The sequence below is a fragment of the Actinia tenebrosa genome, unplaced genomic scaffold (genome assembly GCF_029948245.1).
Source record: "Actinia tenebrosa isolate PJP-AT-01 unplaced genomic scaffold, QUT_ActTen_1.0 PGA_scaffold9__36_contigs__length_13948895, whole genome shotgun sequence".
NCBI lineage: Eukaryota > Metazoa > Cnidaria > Anthozoa > Actiniaria > Actiniidae > Actinia > Actinia tenebrosa.
This window is the reverse complement of record NW_028292586.1, coordinates 7,474,898-7,493,350: the sequence shown is the minus strand read 5'-3', so window position 1 is coordinate 7,493,350 and position 18,453 is coordinate 7,474,898. Positions and strand designations below refer to the sequence as shown.

The 18,453-nt window shown below is 36.0% G+C and overlaps 1 protein-coding gene, 1 long non-coding RNA gene and 1 pseudogene across 2 annotated transcripts; 1 reads left to right on the top strand and 2 right to left on the bottom strand.

Annotated features, from left to right (window-relative positions):
- Nucleotides 1-2,473: 2,473 nt before the first annotated feature.
- On the bottom strand, nt 2,474-3,131 carry LOC148904668 (uncharacterized; the record flags this gene model as incomplete). Its single annotated transcript, XM_089024464.1, has 2 exons — nt 2,865-3,131; nt 2,474-2,761 (listed from the first exon to the last, which is right to left on the bottom strand). Coding segments are annotated over exons 1-2 (522 nt in total), but the record flags the coding sequence as incomplete, so codon positions are not given.
- A 1,849-nt stretch (nt 3,132-4,980) lies between these two features.
- On the top strand, nt 4,981-7,582 carry LOC148904667 (uncharacterized). Its single transcript, XR_016118856.1, has 2 exons — nt 4,981-6,636; nt 6,826-7,582. It is a non-coding gene; the product is annotated as an uncharacterized LOC148904667 (long non-coding RNA).
- Nucleotides 7,583-12,699: 5,117 nt separating this feature from the next.
- Nucleotides 12,700-14,433, bottom strand: LOC148904666 (uncharacterized; annotated as a pseudogene).
- Between the last annotated feature and the right edge of the window lie 4,020 nt (nt 14,434-18,453).

Below are 18,453 nucleotides of genomic sequence, written 5' to 3'. Positions count from 1 at the left end.
TTATCTTTGTTTACGTGCATTGCTCATTACATTACAAAGTCAGGGTTAAATCAATTAGTAAAATTCTGCGTTGATTTCAGGAAAATACTGGTCAGGAACAAGGAAAATATTTGTGGTGCAGAGGGATTCCGACACCACGAACAGCAAAGTTCAACTGGCACCTGCAGGCACCGACTTCTCATCATTAGGAGCTAAAATTAGTGAATCATTGGATATAATATCTACACAGATAGAGCGCATCGAGAAAAAGGTAGACAAAGTAGAAGTCTTCATCTCCAAGGGCTCAGAAAATGTATACAAAAATATAGCTGTCTTCACTAGAGATATCCTCAAATGCCCAATTTGTTGCGAGGTGACAAAAGATGAAATCCCGCATGCGGTAGCCTGCTGCAACAGCGTATTCTGCCAACGTTGCGTCAACGAACTGGTTGCAAGAGATGATAACACATGCCCTCTGTGTAAAAAAAGGCGCGGGCCAATGTATCCAGTCTTGCTCTCTGGAATGCAGGAGCTATCGAACAAAGTAGCTATAATTCCGGAAGAAACAGGGCAACAAGACAGCGATTGAAACATTCAAACTTTTGCTTTTTTGTGTTTAAAAGGAGATAGAAGTTGTATTGCGAATCCTTTGCTTAGCTATTATTTCTAGCCGTTCTTAAACCCCGTGTTTTCTAATGATTTTTCTGTCGCGGCGCAGTAGGTTTTGTCGGAAAACACAGAAACGCATTGATGGGACGTTCGTCTTGTCTACTAATTGAGTTTAGTTTGACAGTTAATAAGTAGTTGTTTTTCTAATATATTCACTTGCAAAGTTTTACTGTAAAATATCTCTCTATATATGGAAATGTTATGTGATGCTATAAGAACGTATAAAAACCAAGACTATTGAACACTTACATAAACATTTGTTTATGTGAAAAGGAGACAAATACAGGTCTGAGTTGTACACCGAGATCAGACTGAACGAGGTTGGTTATTTTCTGGTATCTGGCATTGCTTGATAGGCCGATAATGGTCATCAGTTATAGTGCAGTGTAAGATGTTATATGTAGTCTCACAGCTTGAATAAAAGCCTTCATGATTAAGATTTTTACAAAATATGTTGTCAAAATATGTATTAATCTATGAATTAGTGACCGTTCATAATTTATGGGGTTTTTTAGGGGGGAGGCATCAATTTCATCCAAACCATTGCAGGCGCATCAAATGTCCATCCATTTTCTGTATATAGAGGGCATTTTAACTTCACAGCACGGGCATCTGAGTCTTCGTAGTTTGACTAGAAAGCGCTATTCAAACCGGATTTGACCTTGCAATGTTTTTAAAGATGGTCATGGTATTAAGGGCAGAAAAAATATACTGAGAAATATGATTATTCTCAGTGGTCTACGAAGCTAAGGCCGATGTAAGTTTCATGAAATATTTTAGTCCTCTTTTGAATGGCCTGGGATTTCCCCTAACAACTTCTGTGAAGATATTCTCAAATGAATACTTTCGGGTGAAAAGACGTTCTCTCATCTGTTGTTGAGGTTTGTTACTGGACAATTGATCAACGCCAACTCTCCACTGTCGCTGAAGCTTTCCACCTTGAGCTTCAAACAATGCCACGGCAGTTTCTTCGTTAGGAACATGACACTCTCGAAGTGGACTCAAAAAATTGGTCTGCTGTCTTCTGTGAGAAGGAATCCCATTTCCAGCTTTACCTGTAAGGAAAAAACATATAGTTACTATAAAATCCACACGATATTTATGGGAAAAAATCGAGTGTAAACTAAGTACCCTTAATCTTATGCGAGTTCCATGACGCTACGAATCTCTCCATTCCTACTTTGGCAACCTCGCAGGTAAACCACGACACACAAAACATCACATGTTCATTAGTCATGTCAACACCTCTTTCCTCCAAATCTACAAGAATCCTTTTTATTGGGTAGTTCACTCTTGTATTTACTTCTGGCCACACCCTTTCAATGGTTAAGTTCCTTTTTGAAGTAGTTTTCATGTGTGCAGCTCTGTCTTGGTTCTGTCTTTGCCTTTTAAGAAGTTCTTGAATAAAGAGTATTAGAATCCACTCTTTACCCATATCGACTCGCAGCTGATCAAAAATGCCAGTGTTTACGAGAACCGGTCTAAAGAAAATAACCGGATATATTTGTTAATTAGGCATGTACAGTGGCGGATATATCTAGAACCGGATTGGCTGTTACAGTAGCTTAAAAAATTATAACTCATTAATAAATGTATATAGGAAAGGATTGATACTTCAACAATCCAATCTACTCACACCCCATCCACCTATATAATAACCATAATAGTAATAATCATGATGATGATAACCACTCATTACGGTATGCAATAAAGTATGCATGTATATTGTGGGGAAAAAAGATACATACCTGTAGAACTGACTGTACAACTTGATTGGATTTTTGGAAGGCAAAGTAATCCAATTCTCAATATAGCCACTATAGCCATCTCTCAATACAGCATGCAAGACGCCATAACGTATCAGCTTCTCGTTTTGATCAATGTGACCTTTATATCCAAACCGCGGAGCATAGTACGGTACAGGGTTTGTCCTATCTAGTATATCACGTTTTCTTGCTTCAAAAGCAGTTGGATTGGATTCTTTTAAAACTCTGTTAATAGTTCTCACAGATACTTGAACGCCCTTAGTCCTAAGATATCCTTGGAGCGTTAAAGAACCGTAACTGGGACCAACCTGAAATATTAATAATCGATTCAGTGCTTCCGCCCATAGCTACTAAAATTAAAATCATATGAGCATACGCATAGCCCCTCGGGCTACTTGCAAAAAAATATTGGTTATCACGTAAATCACTTCTAAATCAATAACAGCTTACCTCGCTAACTGCCCTTTTTATAAAATTTTCTTTGGCATTACTATCCAATTTTTCCGCACAGAATCTACGTAGGCCGTTGACTTGGCAATACCGCCGTACACTTCTTCTAGAAAGTCCTCGAGAAATGTTAGGATAACTCTCTTTTAAATACCTTTCCACGTCCCGTAAGAATCCTCCAGCATCGAGAATCTGTCTAACTTCGTCTTGGACATTGAGGGAATCAATTAAGCTCATTTTTTGTCGTAATCACTGACAGAACAACTGAGATCTTTTTAGCGAAGTTTGAATTTATAAGTTTGAAACAATTTTACAGTAATATACTACCCAGGGGATCACGGTTCAATAATTTGATAATAATAATAATTTTATTCTAGCGCATTACATAATATCTCAATTCTCTTACAATATAGAATAAATCAATAAATAGTGAATAAATGAATAAATATATATATATATATACACTGCAATAATAATAATAATAATAATAATAATAATAAGCTATCAAAATATAATTTTTAATTAAATATTAATATAATTATTTATGCGTCAAATAGGAATGTCTTAAGTTTTCCTTTAAAAGATTTAGTGGATGGAGTGTTCCTTATGGATAGCGGCAGATCGTTCAATGTTTGTCTAAGCGGAAGATCAACAACAGCTACAACTATTGGACTAGGGGTGGGGTGATAGAGCGCAGGTGAATGATACCGGAAGTAAGAGCATTTTCGAGTGGTCACCCCTCCCCTACACGTGGTGTTTTGTCGTATGTCAGTGAGATTGTGATTTCTGATTCGTGATTTAGAAAACAGAAATGCGATTTCTGATTCGGGAAACGGAAATCCAAAATCCTAGATTCTCTCCTTCAAACTTGTATTTTCGCCTATGCAATATACCTAGGCAGTGCCGAAAAGTAAGTTTTCTGATTTCTGAAACAGGAATCTAAAATAACACTTGTACAATTCCTGATTTCTGATTCCAATAATCGGGTTGGCCGCAAAGCATCCTGATTCATATGATTTATTGAGGCTACACACGGTTAAGACTGGGAACCAAAAGTTCGTGGCAGTCGTGTCTTTGAGGAATTATACGAAGGAGGGTATACTGAGGATTTTTGGAACTGCCATGATAATGCAAGTAGAGGTTGTATAACTATGAGTTGGTTTGACTCATACGTACCACTTTAGAATTAATTGGCACTGAGCTAGAGTTGAGGTAACGTACGGCAAGCTAAGTTATATCTACTTCTCTCATGTTAGATTCATGTTCACAACTACTATATTTAATATTAAAAAGCGTGTAAACCATACTATCGAACCGATATCATATTTTATAGGCACTGACTGTTTGGGAACTCAAAGTTACTTCACTGCGCTGTCGAATTCGCCCGCCATTTTGGATTCCTGTTGGATCAGATTTGATTTATGTTATGTTCAAAAGTTAAACCATTCTTATGTACTGTAAATAAAAATGATATTTACAGTCAAAATGGATCACATGCACAGAATCCGTTCATGAATTCATCTTCAAATATCCAGACTCCAAACTTTAATATAGATTATCTGCCTGCTGGGTTTTGATTGAATTCTTAACAATTGCATGCTGTGGTAGAAAAACCCCTCACAAAGACCTAGCACCATCACACAGAATTTTAGCAGTTTATTGTAAAAAGTGAATCATCAACTGAAAATTTAAATGACAATATCACTAATTAACTCTTGGGGATGCCATTGAGCCATTTCGATTGAAAAGTAATGATAATGATTATTATTACTCGGGCTACCTGCAAGGTAGACCGAGTCTAGGTTTCGGTTTTCTATCTATCTATCTATCTATCGACGTTGTCGAAAGTGTGTAAGCCTGCGATGCTCGGCGGTCTGCGGTGTTCCCCTGCAAGTATGAAAACGAGGCGGGTTACCACAAGTCATGTGACTTGCTTTGCTTTTCGAAGGTTCTGTAGGTCTTTTTCCTTTTGCTTATCTTGCTAGCTGCTTCTCGTGCTTTATCTTGAAAACTTATTGGAAAGTAATGGCGACTTGCTGTTCTGCTGAGGCGCTCAAAATACATACAAAAGCACACGCCGTTCGCGGTAGACCCACTCTAAAAGATGTAGAGCGCAGGGGTGGATCCAGGGTAGTTTACGTGATTTCCGTAAACTACTCAATTTTTTTCAAAGCTACACACTTCTTTCTAAATAATGACAAAATATGTGTATTACATTATTCTAGGAACTACTAGAAACAACTCACTTGTTTGTTTTTCAGTTAATTATTTTAATTATTCAGTTAATTATTTTTCTTTAAAAAGAAAAGTCAAACAAAAATGAGTAACTCGTCATTTCTGCCGATTTCTTACCGATTCCCGCAAAAAATTTCGGGTTTCGGATATCTCCGTCGGTACGCATCGGAATGCTATCGGAAAACGATCGGAAAACAGCCTTTGTCAAATAGAACCTCAGGGAGTGAGCGTGCGTAGTTGTAGAGCTAGGCCGGTGTGATGATCGTAAACTACTCAAAGACTTCTCTGATTGGCTGGAAACACATTGATTGTTTTGGAAACCACTCAAGCCCTTTTCTGATTGGCTATCTACTTTGCAAACTACCTCATAAACTACCAGCAAAACTATAAAAAGCTAGGCCTACCCCCGTTGGGTCTCTTTCGTTCTTATGATTAGAGTCATAGACTTGCTCAGTGTAGTTTGAACGAAGGATTTAATATTCTACAATGCGTGGCTACCCGATTTGCAGGAGAGAGGACTGTTCTCCTTTCGACATTGGCTTGTACTTTAAAGAAATTGGCTCTTCATCACCACAAGATAAGCTGGGGTTCATTGAGAATGTGTGGAAACCAGGTGAGATTTTTGATTTCCCAGTGTCAATAGAAAATAGAAAGCCTCGTAAGTTTGTCTTTGAATGGCTTAGAAGATATCCCTGCCTTGCATACTCTAAATATCTCGATGGAGCATTTTGTTTTCCCTGTGTTTTGTTTGGAGTAGAATCTGGTAGAAATGCTCATAAATTAGACAAGTTGTTGAAGTACCCACTCACATGTTGGACTACAGCGGCTTCGAGACTTACAAAACACGCCAGCGGTAAATGTGAGATGCACAATTTTGCTGTAATTGCCATGGATAATTTTTTGAAAACAATGAGGCAGCAAGCGGTCCCAGTAGATCAGCAGTTGAATAATATTGTTCAACAGCAAATCGATAGAAATAGGACGGTCCTTAAGTCTTTGTTTGAAACGATAATTTTCTGTGGGCGAAACAACATAGCTCTCCGGGGTCAACGCGATGATGACCCAACAAATGCTAGTCTATCAGGAAACTTTCAGGTCCATTTCAACCCTCCGTAATCTTAAGAACTACTTAAGAAATACTATGGCCCAAGACAGAATGAATAAACTGGCACTGATGCATTCCCACAGAGACGTGGACTTAGATCTTGAGGAAATAATAGATTTATTTGCTACTTTAAATCCTAGACGAATGAGAATGGAGATATCTTACAGTAATATTTTATATAATATTTTTTTGACCACCAGTGTTCTTAGAGTACTTGTGAGTTATGTTCCATCTGGATTAATAATTATCTGATTTTTAATCCTTAAACTGATGGGGAACAGTACAGGAACAAGGTGGAATATTTTAAAAAACTTATTCTTTTCTGAAATCTATAATATTATTCACTGGGTTTTAATTAAGCTTGAATGGCCTTTACATATTCTCAACTGAACTCAGCAATGAACTCATCTAGTGGAACACCTCAATCTAAATAAGGTAATGTATTCATTTTGTATAATTTGCTAGTACATGTATGATATTGTGACTGTATGTTCTCTATTTTTCATAAAGTATTCAATTTGCTGCCATGCCACTTTTCCTTTAATAGCATATATTTTGCATTGTACTTTTACATACTAATACTTTTGATGTCATTTTTTCACATGATGTCCTTTGATGTGCTAGATTCTTCAACTGAGATAAATCTGTGCAAGGATCTTGACTGCAGACAGCATGCTATGCTAGATGTATCCTTTTAGGTAGTTTATAACTAATAGGGGTATGGTGGGTTGGGTATAAATTGCTTGGTCTGTCAGAGTAAACTACTCATGTCCAAACCCTGGATCCACCCCTGGAGCGTCAGTTTCGAAACGGGTCGTTCCGCGAACTCAAAACCCAAAAGAATACCAGAAAGAATAATACTCAAAGCAATGCCAAATATACTCAAAGCAATACCAAAGAAACTCAAACGAATACAAAGTCAAATGTACTCAAAGTTACTCAAAGACACTCGAACGAAAGAACAAATACTAACTCTTTAGTAAGCAGGAACTTCATTGACAAAGAAGATGAGAAAGACAGGAAACTGAATATCCCAAACAACATGGACGCCATATTGAAATCTTCCAAGATAACATTTAATGCGTTTCCAGAATCAAGAAGCCTTGGACATATATCATTGACAGTGAGGATAAGTCTTTTATTTATTGTATTGTTTTCGTTTACGATTTTGAATATATTTTTCAATACTCTATCGTTCTTTGAACTATCAGTAGCGAGCGTGTTGATCGCTGCCCTGTGCATGGTTCTTGTTGTACATTTCATAAATACCTCGACCAAGACTTTCGTAGATTCTTTACAAAATGACTGCGATGTGTTTGAAAAAGCTGTACAATTATCTGTATTTGTTTATCCCAATAAAGAGTCACATTTATTAGAGGAATGCAGGTCTCGTTATGCTAAATTTCATATTCATCAGTATGTTGAGCACAAGCCTCGTGTTGTTTCGCGTGATCGAGAACCAAGTAGAGTCCCAGTTAAACGACTCACCCAACTTTTGCACAAAAGCAGAAAAATACGGGAAAAGGTTCGTAAGTATGTGGTCAATAATGTACCCATGTCATCTAGAATTCATTGTTTTCTTAATAAATGTAATTTCAATCCCGAAGAAGTAAAATCATATGTCAAAAGTTGTCATCGAAAGTTTAAGAAAAACACTGGCCATGGTAGTGCTTTACCCAGACGGAGGAAATTATGTTCTAGAAAATCACTTTTTTACTTACACAAAAGAGCAATAAATGCAAGTTATAAGCTTATTTATTACTTGCCACTCTTGACAAATCCAGGTTCACAAAAATATGCTGGTTTATCCCATGTTTACAAAAGTGTCAATCACAGAATCAATCACAGTAAGTTTACCCTGAGCAGAGACGTAGAAAAAAATCCTGGCCCATACACAGTAACTGATCCCAACAAAACAGTTTCTGCTCCATATTCTCAAGGTAACATTGCATTATTTGGGTCAAATGCTGGTCGTCAATGTGTAGCGATGTCATTGTGTGCATTGATATATAAACATAGGAGTTCATTAAGATCTTCAGGAGACCTAGTAAACATTATGAATATTGGGAATGAGTTATATTGTCTTTTATCAAGGTTGTACAACCAAGACTTTTTACTTTTGACAGAATTACCTTGTATGGTAACAGTATTAGAAACTAATTACCAGCTGGAATACAGTCCAAGCTATACTGGTAATGTACATGATGTGTCATCTACTGTTGATTACATTTATTGTATGCCCTTGGGCAATGCTTTGCAAATTTTAGTTAGAGAAAATTATCAGTCATTTCTTTTAACTATTCAATGTAGTACAGTAGCTATTTATTGTCATGATGATGGCAGATTTAAGATATTTGACTCTCACGCTCGTAATTCATATGGCCTCCCCCATCCTCAAGGTACTTGTGTGCTCCTAGATGTTGATGACTTGAATGCTTTAATAAATTACTTTCAAAGTTTGTATGATAATTCAACAGGTTTATTTGAACTCAGAGGAGTCCATATCACAGAAATGTGTATACAAAGCAATGCTACTGAAAATTCATATAAAAATCCAGAAATCCACACAGCTGAACAGCTGAATGAAGTGATTTGCAAAGCTACAGGTAATGATCGGCAAAGCAACAAGAGTGGAAAAACAAATTTAAATACCAATAATACCAGTAGTATTCTTTTGAGGCATTGCTGTGCTCTATCATTTTATTGTATTTGTTTTTCTGTCATTAAAGCCTGTAGCTATTGGAATTCAGACACCCTGGACTCCATTTCTGATCATGGCAACATGTTTTATAATCAAAGCTTGAACAAACACTACCTTACAATCAATGATTTACCAGCAAGCCTCCAGATATATGATGTAGATATCAGGGTGACTTATAATTTACAAAAACAAATCAAATTGAACTACACACATGAGACAAGTAAATTAGAACTCCAGAAAATAATAAATAATATACATTGTAATACAGGATTTTTAGCATGGCTGTCGACTTCTTGTGTTTGTTGCATCTTTCAACATAAATCCAGGACCACTGACTTCAATCTCATGATGTTAAATGATAATGGAGACTTCAATGTATTCGAAAAAGTGAAAAATGTATCCACCTTAGTACAGAAAATGATGGATATTACAACAAAAACAGTTCAATCCGATGAGCAAGATTTCTCTATTTTATTTCTATCATGCTCAAGTCAGTTGTCAAACACTACAAGACAAAGTATTCTAAGGAAACACAAATCAAATGCACAAAAAAACAAGACTGCTGAGAAATGCAAGCTAAGCTATGCAAACATGGAACCTGCTCTTAAGAAACAACATTTGTCTCAAAAAGCAGAACAGTATAGGTCTATGAATTCTGGAAAAAGAGAAAATAACCTTTCACGTTTGCGATCTAACAGTCGAGCATGGTACAACTCCATGGACACTAATAAAAAACAAAACCGTTTATCAGACATGTGCACTAACAGTCAGACATGGTACAATTCCATGAGTACTACAGAAAAACAAAACCGTTTATCAGACATGTGCATTAACAGTCAAACATGGTACAATTCCATGGACACTACAGAAAAACAAAACCGATTATCAGAAATGCAATCTAATTCTCAATTCCAGTACCATTTCCATTAACTAGTGCTCTCTGTTTTCCCTTTAAAGTTCTACATTCTATTATACACAGGTAGCCCGAGTATACACCTTTAGGGCGTCTAGTTCATTAAATCTTGTGTTGGTAGACTGCTTCTTTTTCATGAAATATTAATATTGTTTTGCTTATTCTTCATTTATAGAATGATCTAATATAGTATATTTTTTGGATTTTTTACTGAAGCTAGATGCATGGGAGGGTACACCGAGGATCTTGCCACCTGCTGCAATCAAGTTGCATGTGCAAGCAATGACAACTACCTTGATTTATTCATATTCAGTTATTTATTTTCAGAACTGATTTTCACTCATCCTATACAATGATACCAGCCATCTTACTTTTGAAACATTAGAAAGAGAATTTCTGTTTCGTGATTAAGGAGTTTGTTATCAGATAAAAGGAAATTGAGATTTAAAGCAGTAATATTTCTCCATGCTTACCTTTCATAAGCAAAAACGTTAACCTCAAATTAATTTTTGCAATTGCATTGGCATCGTACACATTTCAAAAGAATAAATTAAACATCAAGTGCAGAAAACAAAACTATTTTATTAAAAGGATCTATGGCACCTGGTATGACATAAAAAAATTAATGAATTTTTGTTGAATTGTCCAATTTTTAAGGCTTTCCTTTTACAGAGGTGTCTATTAATATTCCAAAAAAATTATTCACCCAAAAAGATTGTGGTTGTAGTAATACTTAAATTATGGCGACGATGAGAGAGCATAAAGATACTGGCGCTACTCTATGTTTGAACAAAAGCATTGTGATGATATGTCAAGGGTTTTCATTTGTTTTATCATCCAATCGGTGTATGGTTGGCACATAAATAACAGAAGCTTATGTCACTCTGAGTATATACTACATTCTTGCTAATAAGTATCCATGGCAAGAAGTATATTTGATAAGAAGTATATTTTATACATGGCACTATCATCAATAAATATATACCACTGTCAAAATAATATGTTCTCCCCTAAAGAAATCATAATTACTAAACACCCCCTATTTCTACTAAGAGCTGTACATGCCAACATTGAGGTGTTTGCCTCAAAACGTTTGATCATAGTTAATAGAGGGGAATGGTTAGGAAACCTATTGTTATCCGAAATTGCAAAATTATTAAACATAAAATTTGTCTAAGTGATAATTGTAAGGAATATTCAAATATCTCTTATAAATCTTTGAGTATTTTGAACTAGCAGCCAAAAGAAAGATTTTGGTCTATTCACTCAGCCAACGCCAAGAAGAGTAAAACAATGATGAAACAAAAGATTGTGCACGGTCACGCTTGAAAAAACTGAACAAAGACTTATAACAATAGGTTTCCTAACCATTCCCCTCTATTAACTATGGTTTGAAAACTAATATAAAGTTCAAAATGAATGTCTTTAGATACATTTACTATAATGTTACTTTCTTTGTGCTATACTTGCCATTTGTGTAAGACATTTGTATAATTATGTAATTACAGACTCTGGTCCTGGAAATGCACTGGGATCAATCTTGCCAGTTTTTATCCTTACACTACGTTCATTATGTACGGTTGGTGTGAGGGTGAGGGTCAGGTAAAATTCTTCATATTAAGAAGATCCACCAATCACCAACAATTTAAGGAAAATTTAAGGAAAGATCAAATAAGAATTTAGTAGTTGATTTAAGATTCTCAGATTCTTTCTCAGAATAATAATATTCATTCACCAAAATGGATTCCCCAAAATAATTTGTAATTGCCCCTTACCCACCCCTCTTTTAACATGCTTCATTACCAATGGTTTTATTTCACGAGTGACTGGAAAATATATTGGATCTTTAGCTAAAGAAAATATGGGAGGTGAGCTGAGATAAAAATGAGATGAAATTATATGCATTGGGTGAAATGAGAAGAAGTAAGAGAAGAAGTAGTACTCAGGGGAGAAAGCGTTGCGTGACGACACTGAAAGCGGCTGTGGGGGAGACTAAGGAACAAACGTTTCGGTATTTTAATTTTGGTCGGGGATTCCCCGATTGCACCATCACTCGTTATCAGATCATCACAAATGACTTTCTTGAGTACGACTGAGGCGTCGTAGGCGTAGACTGAAAAAAAAAAAGAAACGACAACGAAAAAAAAAAAAAAAAAAAGCGGAAGAAAAATTACGGGAGCCCTGGACGTACTTCGGAAGCCCTGGAGGGACATTTCAGACTTCAGTTTAGGATATTTCAGACGTCGGACTTAGGATATTTCAGACTTGTTCGGACTTCGGGTGGACTTCGCCATAGTACAAACTCATTGGCAAAATGGAGGATCAGGAAGAGGTAATTTCTTTCTAGACTCAGCTTCTTTGCTAAGTAAAAAAAAAATCTATTGAGCTTTGGGTGCTACATCACAGCAACATGTCATCACAGCTAGACTGTGAACAAGGCTCAGTCTCTCTCCCCGGAAAAATTAAGTATAATCTGGTCAATATTCAAACAAAAAAGATAATAACTGGACAGTTTTTTTCAATATATGCAAATGTTACCACAGGAAGCCCATACTTTGTAAATTTATTATTTTGTTATAAAACATAGAAATTTAACAATATATCATTTGAAAAACCCCTATCATTATCAAAACATCTTTGCAAACAGTACTGAATGCATTCACCACCTATAAATCCAACTGCTGTGACCCTGACAGGAACCGCATGCAGAAGAACAATCCAAGTTATACTTTTTACAAGTACATCAATAAGCCTTTTCATAGTTTAAGAATCGATTCCACTGCGCATGCGATTTTATCCCGAATTTCTCACCTTCTTTTGTTTAATTAAGAACAAAAGAAGGTTTAGACAAAAGAATGTGAGAAATTCGGGATAAAATCGCATGCGCAGTGGAATCGATTCTTAAACTATGAAAAGGCTTATTATTGTTGCAGTTTGACTTGGAATTGCATCTGATTATCTCAAGAAGTGAGTTGTGAGCTGCTGGATGATCTGTTTTGATGGGAAGCAGTTTGCCATCCACAATCTGCCATCCACAATTGGAAGGTGTTAATGTGTTATTCATTTTTCATTGTTGGAAGTAGAACACTCTCATGCAAAGTCAACTTTGTTTTCTTGATGTCCCACATTTTTCTTTTCGTAGATCTTAGTTTTGGCTCTGGCTTGAAAAAATATCGTGTACGCTTGTACAGTTTATGTGGTACAACAAAAGAATCAGCAAGTCTGTGTCTTCACCGACTAGAATAATTGGAAACAATTGATTCATATCAATGGCAGTGAGCACAATACGAAAATCAGCGTCACCAGGATCATGAACTGTGGTAGTTGCAGCTGATTGAAGTTTTGCGCTTAGCATGATAAACCGTTGTTTGTTGGAGGCATTTGACAAAAAATGCTCCTTTTTGCCTTTCACCTCTATGTCTGGTTGAAATCTCACTGTCTCCTCATATTGTCCTGTACGTCTCATGTGGGTACATTCCTTTATACTAGGGCCATCTTCATAACCGTCGAAAACAGTTATGACATTGCCGGGATACCTGAAACTTATATACTGGATGTATAAGTCACATATTTCATCGTACGTCAGACCACGACGAGGCCATGAAACTCTGTGAAGTAGGGCACCGCCATCCAGCACAAATGTATATTCTTGCTTTGGAAGCTCAGACGGAAAATTATCTTTTACTTCCTCCCAGATAGCGTTGGCTATAGGCAAGTTTGTTTGCCTTTGGTGGCAGGAGAGAAGCATCAAAAAGTGCTGGAGGGTAACATTTCAAACTGGAACAGTTCTTTTGGAATGTCATACCTTCCGCGAGTGGAAACGTGAACGAACCTTTGGAACAGGAGCTGGGAATCTATTTGAACAGTCATCCCTTTCACATTGATGGTGGTCTTGGCTGCAAGCGTTACAGCTTGTACTTTCTTTTTGAAATTGTGTTCATGTACAAGCTTACCCTTCATTGAAACAAGTATACTTTCTCCTACCTGTTTGGCTTTATCTGCGTTGATCGTTTCTTTTGCAACTACGCCTGTCGAAATACTTCGTAGTGAAGGATCTGCACAGAACGGATTTCTTGAGTGAAGATAGGCAACTAATCCCATTGTATCTTTAAAGTCGCGCTGTTGTCTAGCTATTGATGTGTCTATATGCTGCTCACTAGTGTAATAGTCGACACCTGTTAGACTCTGCATAGCGTTTTTGACTACTGCACACATAGGCATGGACATCACCCATATCAATCGCTACACTTCTGTCATTCCACGCCCCCTGGTAAGAACGCCACTTGTTTTTATACTTCTCATAAGTACTTGCTCAATGGTCAGGTCAGTAGACAGTCCCGCCCAATATCTATCCACTTCTGCGCACGACATGTAGACCCTCCTGGAAACTCTTACACACTTCAGGGTTCTTATCTTCAAGGTCAGCCATCATTTGCAATATTGTGTCCCGAGGCAGCAAAATAGGGCAGCATTTCATGAACGGATTGTATGTGAAGGTCCCAATTGCCTTTTCTTTTAGCCTTTTGGAATTTTGTGAGGATATCGATCATATCCATATATTGCATCCATGGCATGGCAGTGTGATGGCCTTTCATTGAATTTCTAAAGCATCACTTACCTTTTCCGAAGAGAGGTCTGGAAACAAATTCTGGTATTTGTTTTCAAATTTCTTAAATCCTGGCTTCTCAATAGATGAAAAAAGTACTTATGTGAGATAGATAAGTATAGAAGTGATTCATTACTATCAAACTACTTATTTTTAGGACCCATTTAATTATCTTATAATAAATTTACAAAGTATGGGCTTCCTGTGGTATTTACATTTGCATATATTGAGAAATCTGTCCAGTTATTATCTTTTTTGTTTGAATATTGACAAGATTATACTTAATTTTGATATACGTGCCTCAGCACAATGTAAACTTAGAGAAAGAAACAAGTTTACATATATTTGTTTGGGAAATTGATATTTTCCCCGTATTGGGCTTCCTGTGTAATTCTTGACAATATTAAAAGCCGTTTTTAGGGATGTTCCACCAAAGGGATTTTTTGGGACTTTTAGTATGTTGATTAACTTACCCTAACGGGTCAAACAGCATTGAGAAAAATTCTGTTGCAATTTGTTCCAACCCAACCCCCCAAAATTTCATAGGATGACTGGACTATTAAATGAACAAAAGAAAGTGTTCAGGGGAGTCTGGTTTTGGTAGCAAATGATGCCATAATGCAAGTGACCTATTATCTTTATAAAAAATTAATCCTCTGACAAAAATTTTTTTTACAACTCATCCTCCAAGATCAAGTCTTATTTTTCTCAATGTCGATGAATCCCAGTCCCATTTTCCCATTCTAAAAATTAAAGATCTATTCTACATTTTATATTTTCCATATTTTATTTCTCACTAAAATTGAAACATTCTATGTATTAAGGATGAGATTCATTTTTTATTGACCACTAACATTTTTATACTATAGTCTACAAGTATTCTCCTTTAAATTTAATTTTAAAAAACTGTTTTACAATTTTCCCATTCTAAAAATTTAAAGATCTATTCTACATTTTATATTTTCCATATTTTATTTCTCACTAAAATTGAAACATTCTATGTATTAAGGATGAGATTCATTTTTTATTGACCACTAACATTTTTACACTATAGTCTACAAGTATTCTCCTTTAAATTTAATTTTAAAAAACTGTTTTACAGTAATTGTGTGTAACGAGATACTTATTAGCCAGATGTCCATGTGTGAGCCCTTATATTTACAGCAAACTAATACAATACTAAATATGATGTATATTTTATACTTTCCATATTTTATTTCGCACTAGAGACTGTACAAACACTAAAAGCATGCAATATTTTGCTTTTTTAGCACTAATTAGACAACAAAAACTGTAATTACCATAATTTAGTGCTATTTAGGTTGCACACTTAGAGTGCAAACAATTAGAGTACAAACACTAAAAGTGTGCAACACTTTGCACTATTTAGTAGTAAATAGTGCTAACTAAACAATAGAAAACAATAGGATTAGCATGTTACACACTTATAGTCTTTGTACTCTAATCCGTGAAACACTAATTACTAAATAGTACAAAATAGTGCTATAAACAATAGAAAACATTGGAATTGCATGAAATTGTGCTATTTAGTATTAGAGTGCAAACAATATAACCGTGAAACTTTAGTAATACTAAATAGTACAATTTCATGCTAATTCCATTGTTTTCTATTGTTTGATTAGCACTATTTTGTACTATTTAGTAATTAGTGTTTCACGGATTAATTGTTTGCAATCTACTAAAGTTTCACAGTTATATTGTTTGCACTCTAGTCTTTGTACTCTATTAAAAATTAAATTAAAAAAACCTTTTACATTAATGTGTAGCAGGATTCCTATCAGCAAGATTGTAATACTATAATATATAAAATATGTACTATAAAATATGATCCATTGAGGATGGATATGATGTATAACTAAGGCTCAAAATAATGGCAAAACAACGGACATTTCCAGCCAAAATTGGCAATTGTCAGGGCATGCCTCTTAGATTTAGGCCAGTCTTCTTAACTGGTCTAATTTTGATCAATCCAATGTGGCCAGTTATTAAGTCCAGTCATGAAGCCATTACTTTTAGCCCTGGTAACTATATAAACCTAAGTTGACTGTCATAGTTCATGGACATATATTTCTGGCATCTACTTCCACGAAAACTGCTAGTAAGTAGAATTATCTACAATGAGAATGCTTGCATGATGAAACCCTTATGGATGAATCATTGTTAAGAGAATTAATTGCCACAAATTAAACTAGCCAATCTTGCTATAGAGTGGCCTTGTCATCTTACTCTGCTAAAGTTTTTGCAGAAATGATATAGTAGCCAGAATACAATGTTAGGGCAATAATTGATTGATAGTTGATTGGCTAACTATAATTATGAACCATTATATACACCTTGACCCACATTGTCGCTTGAAGATCTGAAATCTGAGATCTAAGTAGCACACTGCAAATAATATTGTAATATATTCACAGTCAAACAATGTAGTATCCTTTTAGATTGGAAAATGAAGCTTTACCTTTAAACTAGAAATGTGATTTTTTGTATTTTAGCCAGAAAAAATTTAAAAAACAAAAATCCCTTTTATAGTCTCTGATCAGCCATTTCAGATCTCAGACCAACAACGTAAAAAATAGGTGTACACCTATTTCAAAAAACGTCAGTTGGATATCTGAAATCAGAAATCTGAGACCGATTGGAATTGTGGGGGACTGAGTGTTTTCTCGTTCAAAATTCAATATACACTTATATACCCAGATAGTTTACCAGTGCAGGTCATTGCTCAAAGTTAGTATATCAAGATATTAATCTTTTTGCAAACTTCTTATTAAAACCACAAACAATTTACAGCTTACAACCCACAATTCCTTTTGGTCTCAGATTTCAGATCTCTGACCGATGTTTTTTGAAATAAGTGTATACAGTGTACATGCATCGATGTCTGTACATAAACTTTGCCTGTGTAGTGGTGCTATATCTATGAGGGGAGGAGGAATGGGAGGGGACTCTCTTCCCTCCTTCCCAGTCCCCTCTCCTTTTTCCTCCCCTTCCCATAGCACCACTACACAGGTTACATAAACCATGATTACAATATAAAATGAAAACTGACAACCTGGTCCTGATTTCATTATTTTCATACGGATGCTCCTTTAAAACTGTAAAACATGATATCAACATTCTAATGGTTTTGTACTAAAACAGGGCTCAAAATAATGTCCGGTCAATGAACAATATCCAACCAAATGCTTCTTACCCCAGTCATGGCCTTTTAGACACATATGCAACATGTTGACCAGTCCAGTATATGGCTCAGGTCACTAAAAATTCCACTTTGTGGACATTTTTATTTATACTCATGATCATATTCAGTGAGTAAAAAATTGGGTACTTGTGTACTTCTGCTGTGTGTGCATTAACTGTCATTACAGTGCAATGGGCATTCTTCAGTGAAGGCCCTGTTACACATTGAAACTTTTAGCTGAAACTTGTGTGCAACGGCATTGCGAGACAAGTTTCAAGAGGGGTGTTACACAACACAATTTCATCCTGAAACTTGTTCGCGACACAAGTTTCGGTTGCAGAAGTAGAAAGCAGTTCTAATTTTCGTGAAACTTTCTTGCAACGAAAGTTTCACAAAGCTGGGGTGTTACACGGTGCAATTGCTTCTGAAACTTGTCTCACAACGCTGTTGCACACAAGTTTCAGCTAAAGGTTTCAACGTGTAACAGGGCCTTGACTTGTTTTGGGTCATCATTATACAATGGGTACTCCCATTCCTTTTTTGGGGGGGGGGGGGGGGGGCGTTCGACAGCATGACCATATAATTTTGTATGTGTCATCATAATACAAAGAGACTTCCCCTTATTATTTTTTTTTGGGGGGCGTTCGACAGCATGACCATATAATTTTGTATGTGTCATCATAATACAAAGGGACTTCCCCTTTGTTCATTTTGTAATTATTTCATAATGTAATTGGTACTCTCAGTACTCCCATCGTAGTTTTTTTTGGACTATTCAACAACAACAGTACCTCTTTTCCCTCCAAATTCAATAGACCCTTTGTCAATAT